Raw genomic sequence first — 19,218 nt, forward strand, 5'->3', positions numbered from 1 at the left:
GACGAAGAAAACGCACGACATAAAAAGTACTACTTAAATGTTAAAACAGTGACAATCTCGATCGTAAGTTGGGTAAGTAGACATATTTAGTGTTATTATGTAGAAGCCCCGCAAGAGGATTGTTAAGAAAATAATATTAATCAAAAGAAGATGAAAAGAATAAAAAAGAAGAATGAACTATCCGGACAAGACTTGCGAGAGATGATAAGCGGATTTCTTTTTTTTTTTTTTTTTGGACGTGGAATTGCTATGAATTTCTTTTTTTTTTTTAAGACAAAAAAAAATCCTGTCTATTATTGTCTCATTCCTTGGCTTCAAAATATTTGTAGGTTGGATTCTCGTATCCATTGATCTGCATGTTGGCCACATGTCTCTCCTCTGGCGTCACAGTCTGATCCACCTCAATGAAACCCTAAAAATACAAAAACAAATCAAATAAAACTCGCCTTTAAAAAACATGTTTAACTACGAACCTGCTGGTGGGGGGAACGAGCATGTCGTCTCTTCAGTAAAACAAGGCCGACAACCATAGCAGCCAAGAGAGCTACTCCGGCGAAAGCCAGGGTAAAGTAAACGGAACGGTTCTCGCGATGTCCAGATTCATGGCGAACAGAGAATCCCTACGACAAGACACGGAACAAAATAAAAAGAGATGAATAAGACATGGAGCTACGAGCTTTTTTTGCGGCTTGTATTACCGCTTCGTTATGGGCAATCTGGTGGTTTTGTGCGTGCGCCACCTTGGGTCGCTCCTGCATATGTTGCACAGCCTGGGCATCGACGTAAGGAGGCAGATCTTCCTTGGCCTTCTTCTCCTTCATCTTGTCCTTCTTGACAATCTCTTCCTTGATGATTTTAGGCTTGATCTTGTCACCCATTGGCTGGCGTTGCTTGGGAGTGGCAGTGGATGTCGTCGCTTCTTGTTTGACCATCGAATCGTCCTTGGCCGTCTCCTCAGCGCTAGAGTCCAGTTGGTTGAGCTTCTTGTTCTTGGATTCCATCTTCCTGCGTTCATCGCGACGGCGTTCGTCTTCCTTGCGAGCCTTATCGGCTTGGCGCTGGCGTTCCTTTTCTAGAAAAAAGAATGAATAAGTAAATACCAACAGAATCAGGTACATCCAATTTCAAATCAATCCACTTTACCTGCTTGTTTGGCTGCGATTTCAGCCTTGAAGCTATCGAGAACATCTTCCTCCGAAGTACGGGAGGTCATCAGGAGCGGAGACGGGGTATCGTCTTTCGACCGCAGGGCCAGCAAATAATCCTTCATCAGCGGCACCACCTTGGCTTGAATGTCGGGGAACCTGAGATCAATAGACAACATGATTGTAATGAATACCCTATTGATCAAACGCCCAAACTAGCCGAGGGAAGGAAATAAAAATAGGGAAATTGGGTAGGCGTGTCGTCAGGGAAACTCTCGATAAAAAAAAAAATTGGAAGCCTCCATTTATCAAACAACAAAGAAATTAACTCTACCACGACACGGAAGAAAGAAAAAAATAACCCCACCCAACGTACGAGAAAAAGATGGCGACAATAATGATGGGTGTTGCATTAATAAGTGACAAAGTGGCAACCGCTGGGGTTTCTAACTAAGAATAATGACGTCAATATACAAGTTAACACGCGACATGTTGTTGATCCCGACGACAATGCCCCGAGAAAGTACACAGCTGACGGGAAAATCGATCAATACTTTCTCCTCGGGCCACAACAAGAAATTCCCGAACTTTGCTCTCAACGTAAGCATGCCAGCGATAGCGGGCTGGCCTCAGTCGATATTGCTAAATCATTCCGCTAACTGATGGTCGTGTGAAAGAAAGCATGTCTTTTTCATTTAAAAGGAATGAAAATGTGTTTTACCTATCGAGCATCTGGAGACTTTGATTGGTGAGTCTCTCGATGTCATTCAGATGTTGGATGGTGGCATCCTTTTCACGCTGCGCTTGGCTGGGGTTGATGTTAAGCAAATGACGGAAATGGCTGATGCTATGGTGGCGGTCTTTGTGTAGAGCACGGAGCAACTTCTCCAGGCACTTCTGGATTCGGTGGGTGTTGGGCGAGTTCTCGTTCAAAGCATCCGTGTAGCAGGTCATGGCATCGCGTTTCTTCTCATTGATGGCGGCAAGGACGCGCTGTTGGTGAACGGCAGACAACTGGCGTTTCTCCATAACATCTTCATCTTCCATCGATTTCACCAATTTCTGGAATCTGTGTGGGGATGAAAACAGATTGAGAACTCGGTATGAAACAAAAAAAAAAATTAAATTCCCGTACCGGTTCGTCATCTTGTGTTTGAATTCTTCGGCGCCCTTGGCATCAGTGGAATGTAAGTCTTGGTAACGGTCCTCCAACTCGGACCAATCCTTCATGATCTGGTGTGACACAACAATTCGTTATACATCAGTCGATCAGTACAATTTTAAATCACTATTTTGACCTTGGTGACACGTTCTCTGTGCCTTTCTTCGAGACGCTGTTCGGCATCGAGGAAGTCGTCGCGCTCCTTCTTGGGGTTGTAATGAGTCAAATAAGGGTCAGGAGTAGGAGATGGCTTGGGTTTGGGAGTTGTAGTTGTGGTAGTTGTCGTGGTAGTGGTCGACGTTGTGGTAGAGGTCAAATCATCGTCTTCGGCACTATCGACGTCGTTTTCATCATCCTCGTCGTAGTCATCATCATCATCATTGACGTCAATAGTCTTGCTCTTTTTATCGTCCAATTTATCTTCAACGGGAGTTGCGGCCACATCATCGTCATCGTCGACATCATCATCGTCATCGTCGTCATCTTCATCTTCATCATCGTCGTCGTCGTCGTCTTTGTCGTCTTTGGACGATTCGGTTTTCAATGATTTGGCAACGGGAGAGACATCGTCCAAGGTGGCCGCTCTCGGGCAGCAAACAAATTCGACACCGGAGAAGAGGTCGACTCCGCAGGGGAGCAGGATGGCGAAGGATCGGAGTTTGAGATCGCGAGTCGAACAGGCATTGGCGGCAGTGGCGTTCCATTCATCGTACGACCAGCAACGGCTAGCGTTGTGGACATGGTCAAAGACGCACTGTTCGGGCACGAGCAGGGCCTCGCTCTGGAATGCTCCTTCTATATAAACAACAGATATGTATTAGAAGAAAAATCCAATCACGCTCGTACAATGTCCTCTATTTCTCTCGAGAATAGGCAGCGCTCAGCTTGCACATAGCAACGCGTACAAACAAAAAGCTTTTGACACAAGTGATTTCCAAATGCCACATAGACAAAAAAAAAAAAAAAGAGATGATTTCTATTATGCCATCGTGATTTATTGGAACCGAGAGTGACCCTTGATCATTTAGCCGGAGAAAAACGGTGAAAGGGTTAGAAAAGAAACGATTTATCTGACTTACCGAGACATCGGTAGGGTTTCACCGACTGCGTGGTCTTGCATTTACGGTGGCCGACTTTGCACCAGTTGTCAATCTTGACTGAACGCGGGGCTTCGACGATGTTGGTGATGTTTCGACCACGGTATGCCTATCGAGAGAAGAAAAGTGCATCTATTATACATGAAACGCAACTTTGTTAGCTACTTTAGAGAATCGAATTCGTGGCAGTTAAGGATTAACTGCGGAAAATGTGACATGAAAGGTTTTCTTTTTTGGACACATTCGCTATTCAGATAGACAAAGAGGGCGGACAATCTTTTTATTTGATTTTCCTAGAAAAGTCGGAAGAAAAAAAAAGGATTCAACAAAAATGGCTCTTTGCAACTAAATACAAGAGATGGGAGCCACGCGGACGGAAAGAGGAGATTATAATTGATCCAGCTCATGCCTTTCCTTATTACAAAAAGCCTCTTTTTTTTTTTCGACCGCTCCCTTTTCTAGGAGCGAATCGATCGGGACCTCAGAAAAGCCTAAAAGAATTACTTTTACTGCCTGTCAGTTGCCCTCGCTGCAGTAGCCCACAGGCTGCCTTCTTTCTCAGGCTGTTTCCGCCACTTCGAGCTCCATTTGGAGAACAAAAAAAAAATGCATATATATAAATAAAACTTAAAAGAAAAGGACAATGCCATTGCGCGGGCTATACATGTCATTATTTTCTGGTCATTCGACGCTGACGCCATCGTGAAACAGCGGCCGGCGTCAGCGTTAACTATAGATCTATTCTTCCAGGAGTGACGATTGCTGGATGGATTATTCACAAGCACAGTCGCTGACTCACTAGCTCTAATGCGCCTTCTTTGCTACGAGTTTCGTTCGCGATGCTCGAAGAACGATCGTATAAGTAAATCAATGTTTCAAAATTTCGAGGACTTCCGTCTCCCACACACACCCAAAATCCGCCCTTTTCAACAAGTTTCGACCGGTGATGTTTTATAATTTAGCGAACCGAGTTCTTCAAAAACTTGAGCATCTGTAACTAGAGCGGTTCCACCCCTCGTCGTTAGGTTGCTAGGCGACGCCGTCGTGCAGTCCGCCTCAACACACGGGCAACTGTCGTCTAGTCTAAGCTCCTTAACCATGTCAGTTTTAGCTCTTCTAACTGCTCCTATTATATTTGGTAAGATACGATGTGGAAAGAAAAGAGAGTCAAGAATCACTCGTTCGTTCCTCTTTGCCAACGTTTAGCCATCTTTGCCTCCCCACTCCTTCCCCGATATTGGCCGTTGCGGGGTGAACCCCCTTGGCTTGTGGAACTCATTGATCGAGGCAAACCGAGCGTATGACTCATCGACCGGCGTATATTTATATTCCGGGACGGGCGATAGCGTGCAAACAAGGCACACACACTCGTCGACTTGTACCAACGAAGGCACTTTGGCTTGGCCGCTTCAATACAAAAGAAAGACGTAGAACGAAAAAAACACTTGAAAACGACAATAAAAATAAAATACGTACGCGCAAACAAAAAGGAAAAACCATTAATGGCTGGTACCTTTTGACCTTACTGTTTGGACTTATTTCCCTTAAAATGTAAAGTCCGGATAAGGGATATCGATAATTATCGGATGGATAAACTCTTTCTTTGTTTTGCATTACAAGTCGATTCGTGAAATGAACGTAAAAGGATGATCGTGCATAATAAGAGAAATGTAGCGGCAGCCTCGAGTGCGCTCGAATAAAAAGAGGAGGGAAAATTGTTGTCGTTAAGGCAAGAATTCGCAAGTAGATGTCGTTGAGATTGAAGCCTACCTTTTGACCAAAAAAAAAAAAGGATTTGCTTCGTGATCCCGTTCAACTTTTCCATCTGTCCGGAGCAGTGCATCTTAAGCAGACAAGTTGAAGAACAGATTGAGCATACGCACGTAACGACGGGCTAAGTGAATGACTACTGAACTGCAGGAAACAACGGAGCCATGAAGAAGGGGGGGAAACAAAAAAATGAACAAGTGGAAGCGCAGCAGAGCAAAGACAGTTGGAGTTGACATCCGACTTGGTCGAATGTCCCCGAAGGAGTCGGACAAAAGAAGGTCACTAAATTGAAAACGGGATTTATATATTTCCCCGAAAGAAAATGGAGAGATCAAGAAGCTGAAATCGATCCGACCTGGGTTCTTAACGGAGAGAAAGCTAAAACGGATCAATCGTTTCCCTTCCAATTTTTTCTCCCATTTCGCATTGACGTCTTTCGTCTCTTCTTCCATTTTAACCAATCGATTGGCTCTACTCCAATTGCCCAGGGGAAGTATTTTTTTAGGGAAAAGCTAAAAAGAAGTGGAGGGAACGTCAACTCAATCGACCACGACAATCGATACAAATGAGGACAACAACAACACGACTGAAAGCAAATCATTTGATTAGTTTGTCAAACTAACGTTGGCATTATAGGTCACGTGTTTGCTTTACCTTTCGGCAGAAGTCGAGGATTTCAATCTTGTCTTTCAGACACGAGTTCTTATTGTCCAAATCAGAGACCCACTTCCCGGTCGAATCCATGTACTGCGGATGAAGCGGGTTGCGAACGTCGCACACGACTGCCACTTGGGGCTCCACCTTGATGGGGGCCACATCCGATCCGAATGATCCGGCGACAGCCTGTGTGCACGTCAATAGAAAATGAAGAAAACAAATTACGTCAACAACATCAATAACACTGGCAATGAAGGGAACATCAGAAAAAAGTCAATTGCAGGGCCACCTATAAGCAGACTTAGCGGAGTAGGAGGAAATTGCTAGAAGAAAAAAAAAAGGGGGGAGGACGAGAAAGCACGATATTATTGATTGGTTCTTCGACTCCGTAAAAAGTTTTTTTTTCCCCTTTTCTAGAACATCCACAAAGAGCTCAATCAGTTTTGTTTGTGCCTTTCCCCACTGTCTCTTTTAAAAGGGAACCTTTACTTAGTTCTTCGTGTAACTCTTTTCGCTACTTGTGTGTGTGCACGTCATCTTTCGGTGCTGCAAGCCTGCCAAACTTGTTTACTTGGTGTTTTCCTGGGAAGCTATCGTGACGCTTAATAACGATCGACGTAAGAAAAAAACGGACGGACAAAAAGCTTTGCCAAATTGGACGACCTCATTTCTTCCTGGAAAACAAAGGCACGAAAATTCATTTGAAACACGGCCCAGCTAAAAAGTATGTTTCAACATAGAGGAAATAAGTGTCGAATTGCACCAAAAAAAAAAGCCTCTCGGCTGTCGGCCCCTAAAGCATTTCGGATGCCGTACGGAAATGCGACACCTACTCCCCCCTTTTTTTTCTTTCTTCACCACACAAGGGGTATGTGCGTGTCATGTAGAAAAGAAACAATCAAATGTATGTGCCCATGTCTAGCGGAAATGACTAAAAGCGAGGGTTGGCTCCCGACCGACTCTCCTACACTCCGAATGTACGCCATCAATCGATCGACCTGGAACTTTTTTTTTTCTGTGTGTCCATGTATACTGGAAGGGCTGATTAATATTAGATTGAACTGGAAAGCGGGAGGGCCTGATTAAGCACGGTAACGAGTGCACCCACATACGTGAAGAATACACCTCCAGGTATCCAAAAAGAACCTTTATCTTTGATCCCCCTGTAATGAAATTACTTTTACAAAATGAAGGAGAAGAACAGTTATAAAAAAGTCCATAGGAAAACGGAAGAAAAGCTTGCCTTTTTGCGGAAGTCTCTTAACCTTTTTTTTTTACAGCTGTTCAATTAAGAATAATAGCAGCTGGTGAATAGAAAAGGGGACCCCATTTTTTTCTTTTCCAGCTGCTTTTTTTTTGGTATGTGTATGGTCCTTTTCTTAAGAAAAATGGGTTTCAAAATGTAATTCTTTTTAACCTTCTTGTAAACTATTTTTTTGCTGATGTTCGACAGTTCTTTTGTCACCGAATTGAAATTGAACGACTCAAACGACTGCTGAATGTCTTTTTGCCTTGGTGAACTGATGAGGTCGATCGATTCTTTTTTGCAACGGACCTCGTCCCCCTTGCGTTTATCTAATGTCTAAATTCTTCAAGTTTAACCGTGAACTTTCGGCTGTCTCCTTTTCTTGTGTACATTTGACAATTTGGGAATTTTAGCATAGCTCGAAGCTATGCAACAACAGTGGAATCTCTCTTTTCCTGTTGACTGACGACTTCGTGTTGACGACAGGGCGTGCTAAGGTCGCGTCGCTGTTGGATTAAGGGAAAACACAAAGCATACACAGTGACAAGGTGAGAAATATGAGATGTTCTGCCAGCCAAGCTGCCTAATCAAAACTCGAGCCTGATCCCCACCTTCTGTCAGATGAAAGGAAAGAGGGGGAAAAGAAGAAAAGAAACCCAGAGGGGAGGAAAACTGCCTACATACAAAGATACACACATGGTGTGGTTTAATCAAACTGATCCATGCAGAGTCATGCACCTCTCTCCACTCCCTTCTGTGTGCAACGGGACCTGCTGATGTTTACTGAGACAATGAGGTGTAACCAATCTCATGAAAAGCTTCAGAATGGAATGCGCTATCAGCTTTTATGTGACATGAGAGATCTTGACAAAAGTCATGATGGAAGTTCAACCAACAGCATCAGTTTGGGACCTCTAGCTAGTGGAAAATGTCACCTGAAAAAGAATAGGAAAAGCTTCGAACTAAAAATAAGAAATCAGACAAGAGGAATGAAAGTTGTCTAGTCGAGTTGCCTGGCTAAGTAACGAATACGCAGGAAAAAGCTTTATGGGATTTCGATAGAGAAAAAGGGGAACCAGGGCGAATGGCGGATAGAGCAAGTCACACACAGGGCGCGCACACACACACACACCAACACAATCGATTGTTTCTTTCGCATTTATTTCCTGGGAAAGGAAGAAAAGATCATGGAAATCCATTTCAAGTTGAAAGGAATTTATACCTCGACGTAGGCTAAAATGTCGTTAACACTGATGGCCGATAAGATGATGGCGATGAAAAACACTCTGTAGTTCCACATTTTTGCTGTTTTTTTGCGTCGACGACGGGCGGGGGAACAGAGAACACACCCACACTACGATCGGACTGACTTTCTCGCTGCAGCTGCCTCTTTCTGTCTGTCTGACGTGTGGACGATGCCAGCTTCGATTTCAATAGCCGCCGTTAAGGGGGCAGCACCGTTGACCTACATAACTGCGCTTGCGCGCGCCACCTTTAAAAATAATTTAACAAAAGGAAGAAATCATACATAATACTACGTAAGGTGCTGTTGTGTATTCCGTCTGGGATTCTAATAAGGTAAATTGAATAGAAAAAGAAAAAAGGAAAATTAATAATAACTGGCACTTGTCTGACATTTTTTTCATTTTTCCCGATTCCATTCAAGATTGAAAACTGGATGAAAAGCTGGGATTTAATAATATGCAGTCGGGAACCAATTTACTGTTCCGCCAAATGAGTTTTCACGTTCCACGTCCGGCCCCGACTTGTTTCCCCCTTTAGCTATTTCAAATAGGGCAAAAGGAAAACGAGGTAATTTACTAGATGTGTCAATGCCGTATGTTTTGAAGGTTGCCACAAACTCTTGAAAAAAAAAAAAAAAAAAGTAATGAAAAAGCTGCATTTTGAGCAAAGACACATCTCCTAAAGCTCATTTGTCGTGACATGCCAACGCAGTTCACGTATTAAAAATAATAATAATAAAACGCCATGGAAAAGTAATGGCAACCCAGTTGGCGCCATTATCGATCCACAACTTTTGACAGTCGACACACCAATTCTTGATACACACGTTTATATATTCGTAAACACAAGACCCATTTGTTTATCTCATCTGTCTCTTATGTCTATTACGTATCACTACCAGGAAAGAAGCTACTAGGGGAAAAGAGACGATAAGGTGGTTGTAGCAACTGTATCACCCGTAGTGGATGTGTGTGGTGATCCGGCTGAAGGGTGGAGTCCCTATCGATTTTTTCCCAGCACACATCGTCATGGCGGTTGCACACATGGACTCATCGAATGGCCTTGTATAAAAGACGTCTTCTCCTCCCCCCTTTTTTCGCGTGTATCTCGATCGCCCCCATCAATAATTCAAGTGCATTCACAGCTGTTGGCATATGGTGAAACCTAAACGACTTACGTGTATACTACACAGCTTTTGCCGATAGGGGATTTTTCTTTTGCCTCTACATACGTGAAATGTATAGAGCTTCACATATCCATGTATCCGCCACGTTGTGCAATACACACACAAAAATTGTATAGCAAAGAAAAGGTCATGTTGTATGTGGATGGTTGTCACCACGGGAGAACTCCTTTTGTGTTTCCCTTTTTGACTGACGCCAGTGATTATGCACGTCGCCTAGGCAACCGAGGACGCGCTATCAAGTCAATAACACATTGGGGCGACGTCTGCTGTTGGCGACAGCAGTTTGTATAGAACCAGACGTCTTATAAATTAGATATGGTTTTTTTTTTCGTGAAGAAGTGTTTGTTTAACTCCCACTGGTTTACACGACTGCACGTTAAATATGCATAAGACGTCGGTATTTTTTTTTTTTTGCAAACGATGGAAAATCTGTGTTCTTTTACAGACGAGTCACAAGTTTTCGCTGAACGTACATTGTTGTCCGATGATAGCCACTTTTTGTTGTACTCTTTGAACTAAAAAATTGCCAACTGTTTGTCAGCCAGTGCACGTATAAAACAGTGCATAGGGGATGAGTTTCGATTGAGGCTGATGTGTACAGAGAACGGCCATTATCGCTACATAGGATCCGTTAGCTATTATAGAGAGGCAAAGTCCCTCACGATTCATGGACGGCTGGATTCGATAAGGATACGGTAGCACTTATTGCAACATGACCATTTGCTACCATACATTACGACCACGGAAAAGAGACATCTGAAATTGACTATTATACAGCATATTCCGGCAACGTTCTTCTTTTATTCTTGTTTCAATTGTAATCCATTATTAAATAATCGAGTTATTTTTACGACTTTTGAAATTGAATTAGGAAGACACCAGCAGGCTATTACAAAGGACTCGTAGTCGGTTCTTTGACCTCACGGACGTTATTTCCAACAGCGATCCACATGCGAAAACTGATAAACTCATGATCCATGTGTTATACGCTCTATCTACATGTGGATAATAATGAGGGAAGATAGCCAAGTGCGAGAGGATATCCGAAATTTTGCCACAACGATCTTGTTGCGGATTACACGGGATTACATGCCCACAATGACAGGACGAACCCTCTGCGGTTAGGATTCTGTGTGTTGCGCAAAGCACTCGATTTTAATTACAGAAAACAGGGGACGATTACAAGTACCAGTCATCTCATTTCGTGTATTTTATTTCATTTGATTTTCAAATTCTATATATATATATGCACTAGCATTTCAGAGTTCATTTGCTACACACTTAGTCATCTACTGCGATGTGCGCATTTTATTTGCACAAACTGCTCTCGTGAGCCTGTCGACTGGACTTTACCATATTGTACTTTACGCAGGAAGCTTGTTTCAATATACAAGCACTCTGCACTGCTCGATGGGCCAAGGCATACATAATATATTTCTCGCTGAAAGTTCCAGTAAACGAGAGCCACCAAGTTGGAAAACACGCCACCCCTGTATGTATCCGCCGTGCGGATGCTGCTGTCTTCCTATCTATTCCCACCTAATCGATATATCCTAAGGGTCCTCTTTGCTGGCCTTGGTCTTATTCGCTCGTGTCTGTCGCCCGCGATTCCTCCTTTTCTTATCTTTATTCCATCTCCCCCTTTCACAGCCTCCATTCGCTGTGACGCATCCGCCCTGGCCTCTCACAGTATCCAGTCAAGCAGAGCTTAAGCGAAGCGCGAAAAACTACAGACGAGGTATATTGCTATATATACTATAATATGCGCTATGTATTTCAGAATATAAAAGAGGGAGCATAATAAAATGGCCAAAAGTATGGCATCTGCACTTGGGCTTCTTTTGATGTATAAAGCGATCCAGCAGGCCGCTGTGTGTCGCAATTAAATTGCGCTGGCGACAATTAAAAAGCATACATTAACATGCCTTTATATAAGTACCTTATAAGAGCTCTCTCGGTCCGTCAATTGAATTAAACAAAACTTTTGTGCATTGAAGGAGCGAATAAATTTATATATTTTTTTTAAGGACGGATGTGACGCTGCGTATTCAACTCATGCGCGTGTATTTGAATAAGCTTTTAGGTGTGTCGGATAGGGCCATTACTAGTGGCCGCCGCTGAAAGGGTATAGCGGCAAATCGATGGAATCCTTTCAGGACTGCCATCAGCAGATCGGATGGAATAAATCAAAGAAGGACTTTGATGTTGATTATATTTAAAGCTTCCTCCTACGTGTAGTACTGAAGGATTAGAAAATAAGAGGATTTCTATTTTTTAATGGAAAAGCTCACGATGTACCTGCGCTAGAAAAGAATAGATAATGACGTTCAATCCGAACGATGACCTGAGCGTTGAAAAAAAAAAAAACGTCAATGACGCACACAAGCCAATCGAGTCTTATTATTTTTTTTTCTCTGTTCAGCACATATCCGCTGCGCAGTTTCCGGATATGTGCGGCCGGATGTTATTTGCGCAGAGCTACGAAAAAAAAAAATAATGATTCATCTGTGTTAGCATGTAGAACTACTGCATTTAAGAATCAAATAAGAATTTCTTTTGAATAACCTAAACATATAAGTTTTTTTTTTGTATAGGGCAAGTCTTGTCGTCGTGCAACCAAACGAGGCTCTACACACAGTTGCATTTAAATGTAGCTCTAAATGTTGAAGAGATCTGTAAGATGAAGAGAAGAGTGAAATAAATAAAACATCTAAAGCGAGACATTAGGATTCCGATCATGCGCACGATCTGTATCGTGTACCAGGTGGGATGTTTGGATAATGAGGAAGTTAAATGCCGGTTTAATATTGATGTGTATAGCGAACGAAACAAAAGAGCGATCGTATAGACAGCAAACACACGATTCTTATAGACATAACGAAAATGAGGGGAATATAAGAAAAAAAGGGCCGCCAGGGTTTTAGAGAAACACATACAATGATCATCACACGCAACGTCAAAGCCAATCACGAGCAGCACGCACATCAACCAGCAGCTCCGATACTGCAGCCGTCAATTTCCATATCAATTTTTCCCCATCTACTTGTTTTTTCTCTCCACTTCCCTATTCTATTCAATCAGAAAAAAAGAAAATGAAAAATAAATAATGGATACCCATCCAGAAAGGGTCAGGTGTCTTTTTCTTAAGGGAACAGCTGGGGGAAAAGAAAAAGGCATCTTTAAATAACACATGACTTCCCATATTGCCTTTAACGTTAGATAAGAAAAACTTAAACGTATATAAGAATGCATTCAGTCGATTATCGTGTGATAAGTCTGGTCGATAGACTTTGTTCATCTTATATTTGTGGACAATAATGGCGTTGCTGTGGATGGCAATGTTCCGGCAGCCAATGAACGCCTCGGTCCTTTCGTTTTTATTGGGACCGTTAGCTGATGATGATGTGCCACCGCATAACTGGTGCTAGACGCAAACGGCGTACGAATCGTACAATTAGTCGTAGTACTTTTGTGATAATGATGCTGCTCGGCTTTATTCTTCGTCTTGCCATGATTATGATGTCCAGCAAGGATGACACTACCGCTCGTGTTGCTGCTACTCTCCGTCGGATGCGCTGCTGTCCGTCTGCTGCTGCCGTGTGTTGGCTGCTGCGCCGCAACTGGATGATGTTGCCGCACCCCTTGACCGGCTCCTCAAATGGATGGCAAATGGTCATAACGGCGGACCATTCTCGGTGCTTGGCTGATTTGCATAGATGGTGGACTATTACCGACGAAATTGTTGGAGCTCGTGCTCGTGTTGCTCGTGCTGTAACCTCCGCCGACGTAGTTCAGGCTGCTCGCTACACCGTGTCCAGGCAACTGTGGCAGCATATGATTACCCGCATACTGAAAATTCTTATCCAAAAAATGAATTCATTTTTTTGTTTCATTTTTCTATCAAGCTCAATGTTTACGTAGTACTAGTTCAAATATACTGCTCGTGTTTATAACTTTTGCTATGTGTTATGTATGGTCTGTCGAGTCCAATATCATCGTTCAACTGTGTCTAACTCTTAATTATAACTCCCGACACGCCCATCTGTGAGCTGAGAGGCTTTTGTTTTTCTCCATCATTCCGTGCCGAAGAGCATCCCCTGCGCTATTCGTATTATACATTCCAACGAATTACGTATAAGCTCTCCCCCCCCCCGTCTCGACTAAATGCCGACGTAATACCCAGCCTACTTTATTATTCGATTTCGATTTGCCTCCTACTAGTATTTTATTTTTCCTCATCTAATCCATCGGTTTTTTTTTGCTTTTCTCTTCATCCCGAAACTAATTGCTAAAGATGCTTGACTAAGTGCAAGTTCTTCTTTACGGGTTGTCGATCACGATGATTTACTGTTGGCCTATTTATCAGCCGAGGCAAAGTTGCGATAGGTGCCATTTTTCTACATGCCCTCCAGAATATTCCGCAAGGGTGAACAAATAAAAAAAAAGCGGATTGCGCGAATCAGCTGTTTTCAAAATGGCGTGCGTTTTATGTTGGGCCACTCGAATAGCGTGCATTTGCATATGGCCTTTTTTAGAATGACGTTCGCTACCGATTTCCAATCGCCAAATGAGCATTCTAACAATAGATTTTTGCTGCTATATGGACGTCATCGAAAGCAATATGTTGCTTTTCAAAACAAAAAACGAGTCCAGCTGGATGCAACCAAAATGGAACCGATCGATATCGTCTGATGGACATGTCAGATCTTTGTTTTTTGTTTCTTACCCGTGAACGCGATCTCAATCTCCTGAGCCGCTCGTACTCTTCCAATTCGGATTCTGGCAGTCGGAAATTGAAGTTGGCAAAGTAGGGATGACGGAGCAGCTGATCGCAGGTGTACCGCTTCGACGGATCTCGATCCAAACATTTCTAGACACACAAACAGAAAGGAGAAGGAATTTCAATTTAGCTATTAATATCGTTTTTTCCGAAATTTCGCCAGCTTGAAAGTCCATTTGCATATGAATAAGGTTATTATCGATCCATCTTCCTTTTTCCATCAATTTCATTTTTGCGCTTTGGCACTCACAAGAGAATCTGTTATGCCTATTTTCAATTCTTAATGATTGAGTTATTGAAAGGAATACATTAGCTTCGGTAAATAAAGAAGAATAATTGTAATTTAAATAGGCGCCTTAGATGAAGGAAGATGTTGTATAATAAAAAGAAAATAAATCAGTTAAAGAGCTCACCTTGAGGAAGTCCATTCCGTCGACGGAGAAATCGCGCGGCATCTTGGACTCGATCGATTCTCTGACGTCCGGTTCGGGGATGGACAGACCGGCGAAGAATTCGTTGTTCTTGAATACTTTCATGTGGCGCGGAATTAAATCACCTGCCATCAATAAAAACATTCAATATATTCCAGAACTGGAAATGTGTCTGAATTCACCTAATGTTTTCCGGATGAGGAAAAGTTGGTCGACGTCAGACTTGCCCGGCCACAAGGCCTCGCCTCTAACCAACTCGGCAAAGACGCAACCTATGCATTAAAAAATCATTTCCATCGTTACGTCATCCAATTGTAATTGAAGTAATATACCGATAGCCCAAACATCTACACCGGGACCGTATTGGGTGTCTCCGACCAATAATTCCGGTGCCCTATACCATCGTGTGGCCACGTAATCGGTGTAATTCTCTCCCGGATCTTTTTGTCATAAAGAAATAGAAACAAAAAGAAGTTTGAAATTATTGTTGATCCAATACAAAAAAAAATGGGTTTAGATATTAGCGCAATTGAACAAATGTTGAATCGATAGATATCAATTTACTGAGAAGCCGGGCAAAGCCGAAATCGCAGAGCTTCACCACGCCTTCCTTGGTGAGGAGGATGTTTTCCGGTTTGACGTCGCGGTGGATGCAATTGTGGGCGTGGCAATATCCGACGGCCTGCAATGTCTGCCAGATGATCCGCTTCGTCAACACTTCCGGCACTCTGCAATCAGCAAACATACACACCACGTATAGATACACATAGGCAGATTAAACATATTTGTCGTGTTTACATCTTTTCGCTATTGATCTAAAGCTTCTACACAGCCATATTTGAATCGTTCTAGTCGGACTCTATAGATCCACTTAAATGGATCTACACAAGTCTTGATTACATCAAAAAAAAAAAACGTTACCCTCTCGGATGTTTTTCCAGTTCGTTGAGCACAGTGAGGTCGCAGTATTCAAAGACGAGATGGAGTTTCTTTTTGCGCCGGAAAACCTCGATCAAATTCACCAAGTTTGGGGTGCTTCAATTGCTGCGCAATCAAGCGAATAATGTCAAACGATCGATAAAATAAAAAAATAAAAAAACCGAGTTCTCATTTTTACCTTGAGCATGCGTATTTCTCTGAGGGCGATCTTCTTGATGAGCGGATCTTCTTCCGACTCGACAAACTTCTTGATGGCGACGATTTGGCCCGTTTCGCGGTTTCGGCACTTGTAGACGACGCCGTAGGAGCCTTCGCCCATCCGGCAGATCTTCTCGTATCGCTCCATAAAGTGCGACGACGGAGCCCGCGACCTAAACATCGGAAAAAACGGCACACAGTTTTTGTTCGTCGTTCAATTGTTCAGCTCGTTGATCCCGCGATATCTAAGCCAACACAGCCACACTAACTCACGGCCAACCAAAGTATGAACCACCAAATTGTTTTCAGGATCAACTTTGATGGAACATGGCCATCCGCACGGGCGTTACGTCCATCCTTTTTCGTTTTTAGACTTCAGGAACTCTTGGCTGTCTGATGAAAATGTTCTACCTAGCGAGCGATGCGTGTAAACTGCCGTGTTGTTTAACTGTTCGTGTGAGTGTAACGTTACTTTCCATCTTTTGCTAGTCCCCGTTCTGCTCAGACTTTTTTCTTTCTCTGTGTTTCTGTTTGATTTCTCGTTGCCAAGGTGACGTGACTTTTACCCGAGCACCGTGGCAATACATTCAACTATCCATAGTAGAGCTGGGCTTCTTTGTGCGTGCCACTACTGCCCTGCCCTGTGGACGTTCTTTATCGAACCGAAACAAAAAAACTCTCTGGAAATGAGAGGGGGAGAAAAAAAAGTTGGATTGAAAAAAAAAGGGTAGAGTTATAGAAGAATCGTGATAAAATGGCATGGGAAAATATGTTTCGGGCTTAGAATCAATTGAAAATCTTCTTCTATCTTTTTTTGAAGGGGTTTGTTTGTCGTCAGGCAGTGGTGGTAACAAACCACCCCGATGCAAAAGACACAATAGGTCAGTGTTCTCTATGATAGGACAGCGGTAGGTACACAACGACACGATGACACGAAAGATCCCGGCCCGAAAAACTCTTGGCCTTTTCTTTACGAAGCCATTAGATAAATTTCCCCGGCTTTTTTTATAGACAAATCATTGATTTAAATGGAGCAAATTGATTGTTATTAGAATGAAAAGTACCGTGAATTGCTGACGACGAACGTGCGATTGTTACCGGCCATCCAAAATCGAGATTCAGCCAACCATCGTTCCATGACTCAGGCAATTCGAACAACGTCACAAATTGATTTTCAACGCTTGCAATTTCTCTCGTTGAAAAAAACCTGCACGGAATTGCCAATTGTAATAAATTCTTTAAATAAAAATCACGAATGTTTTTTTTTACCAAGTTTGAAACAGTCGGTTAGCATCGATGTGCTCGCCACAACGACTCAGTACCTTGTAATCTCCACCTGGGCTCTATCCACGTGAGTTTATATTGGACTACAATGTTTTCCCTTTTGTGTTACCCACCCTCATATAACGAAAGAGAGGGTGCTGATGATGTAGTGCGGGTAGCATGATTATCAGGAAAGACACACGGGTTCAATTAAACAATGCGACATCCCCCCCCTTGCTCTCCTCCTATACATCGTTCGTGCGTTCTTATTTTTGTACTTGTTTCTTTTTTAACTATAGAAAAGGGGGAATAGGGGTATATAAGAACATCACGAAGCGGACACAATGATACATCGAATGAATGTAGGGAGACTCATTTTTTTTCCCCTACCCCTGATGGATTTGCTTGTAAGGGACTCGCATCCGTCAGCGGGACACATGTGGTGCATGTTTTTTTTGAACAACGCCCCACAATAGTTTTGAAAAAAAAAAGGCAAGTGTTTTGCTCTGTAAGTCAATTGTGTTTGTTTTTATTCTTGAATAAATTCATTGTTGGCCACCAAACTCTCGAAATGCATTTATGGAACGAGGGAGGTTGTGTAGAGGCGGGGTCCGGAAGGAAATATGTGAGAAGAGCAATCAAAAGCGCTGACGAAGGATGTCGTCTGCGGTTCTTGAACAACAGCGAACGTCACGCAATTAGAATAATCATCTAGGGGTATGCTATATATAGTACCACGCGCATTCGTTAATTTAAATTGGCTCCTGGGCGTATTGTATATGGATAGTGGTTGTAAAATAATAATCGAATAATGTAGACAAGTACGTCTATCGCACGCCTTCTTCGTTTTATGTGAAGCTTTGTTTTAAACCTCGAGCCATTATTCATTTTATTATTAAAGCCGAGATAAACGTGAAAAATGAATCAGATCTAGAACTTCTCTGTGGTCTCTTCAAACGTTGTGAAAAATAAAGATTTCAAAGAATAAAAAAAAAAAAAAAATTCGTGATGATTTGAGAAGGAACGATCTGTGCGGGTTGAAGGCCAAAATATCGGAGGGGACGTGCCCGCAATTCTCCCCAACGCCCCAATCATATTTCCTCCTCTGTTTTTATTTGTCGCAGCGGCGTTATTGTCGGCAATAAATCTTACATTTACTCTTTGTTCTCTATGTGTCTGTGTGATATAGAGGTCGACAGTTACAATTATAGACTTTTCTCTTTTAATTTGGCACGTCACAATAAAAATGAGAAATACATTTTGTTTTTATTGTTTTGGCTGATGTATTTTCCGCTTAACGTGTAGCAACAAAATCCTGAAACAATTAAAGTCTACCAGTAAATCACATGACGGACCAAAATAAACGAAAAAAAAAATGTGTGTGTTGTTTTTTTTTATTATGTTGCAATATGATGAGATGTGGTATTGTATAGCTAATGTATAACCGTCCAAGTCCGTTTCTATATTTATACATGTTCAAATAACATCGAATGACCAAACATCACGACATGTGCTGTCGCAGAACTGCAATGCACGCGCAGGTGTATTACACGCGGCTATAGATATTATTACCATATAAGCTATAAGAAATGACGTCACACCATCACATGTCAATGTTTGAAACCGGATATATACGCAATAGATATTCCAAGAGCGTAACATAATGAAATAAAAGCGGAAAATGGGCAAATTTTTCGCATCGTTTCCCGGAGGCAATTAATTTCATTTCTAGAAATAATTAAATATCGAAGGTATAAAGTCACGATCCTTGTGTGTTGCGTCTAGACACGTATAATCTTCACACACACAAAAAAAATGAAATGGGGGCAGTGAGTATTCCGTCATGCAACTGTCAAGAAGTCGAAGCATTTTCGGGTACGTCTCGTGAGTCACGAAGAAATGCCTCCTATTGTTCATACTGGAACTATATATCTAATGAGAAACTCCATGCTATTATACAACTCATCGTTCTAGACGATTCTGTGCACACGCCTTGCCCTTTCGTGTTTGATATATCTTTTTCTTTCCACTCTTACACGGGAATAAAAGAACATGTTAGAAAAAAAAGGGGAAGTAAGTTATTAAGATATCAAATCTTC

At 42.4% G+C, this 19,218-nt stretch overlaps 2 protein-coding genes across 2 annotated transcripts; both read right to left on the minus strand.

Moving 5' to 3' along the window:
- Positions 1 to 204: 204 nt before the first annotated feature.
- Positions 205 to 8,428, minus strand: LOC130698625 (amyloid-beta-like protein). Its single transcript, XM_057521309.2, has 10 exons — positions 8,300 to 8,428; positions 5,829 to 6,017; positions 3,387 to 3,513; positions 2,444 to 3,102; positions 2,281 to 2,378; positions 1,867 to 2,214; positions 1,144 to 1,304; positions 699 to 1,072; positions 474 to 620; positions 205 to 412 (listed from the first exon to the last, which is right to left on the minus strand). The coding sequence occupies exons 1-10, from the start codon at positions 8,375 to 8,377 to the stop codon at positions 302 to 304; spliced, it is 2,292 nt and encodes a 763-aa protein (XP_057377292.1). The 5' UTR covers positions 8,378 to 8,428; the 3' UTR covers positions 205 to 301.
- Positions 8,429 to 12,302: 3,874 nt separating this feature from the next.
- LOC130698626 (cyclin-dependent kinase-like 4) lies at positions 12,303 to 17,176 on the minus strand. Its single transcript, XM_057521310.1, is given in 11 exon segments — positions 12,303 to 13,366; positions 14,235 to 14,378; positions 14,702 to 14,844; positions 14,902 to 14,991; positions 15,052 to 15,159; positions 15,284 to 15,447; positions 15,641 to 15,750; positions 15,752 to 15,763; positions 15,837 to 16,029; positions 16,921 to 17,063; positions 17,126 to 17,176. Coding segments are annotated over 10 exon segments (1,242 nt in total). The 5' UTR covers positions 16,995 to 17,063; positions 17,126 to 17,176; the 3' UTR covers positions 12,303 to 13,162.
- Positions 17,177 to 19,218: the final 2,042 nt, after the last annotated feature.

The sequence above is a fragment of the Daphnia carinata genome, chromosome 3 (assembly GCF_022539665.2).
Source record: "Daphnia carinata strain CSIRO-1 chromosome 3, CSIRO_AGI_Dcar_HiC_V3, whole genome shotgun sequence".
Taxonomy (NCBI): Eukaryota; Metazoa; Arthropoda; class Branchiopoda; order Diplostraca; family Daphniidae; genus Daphnia; species Daphnia carinata.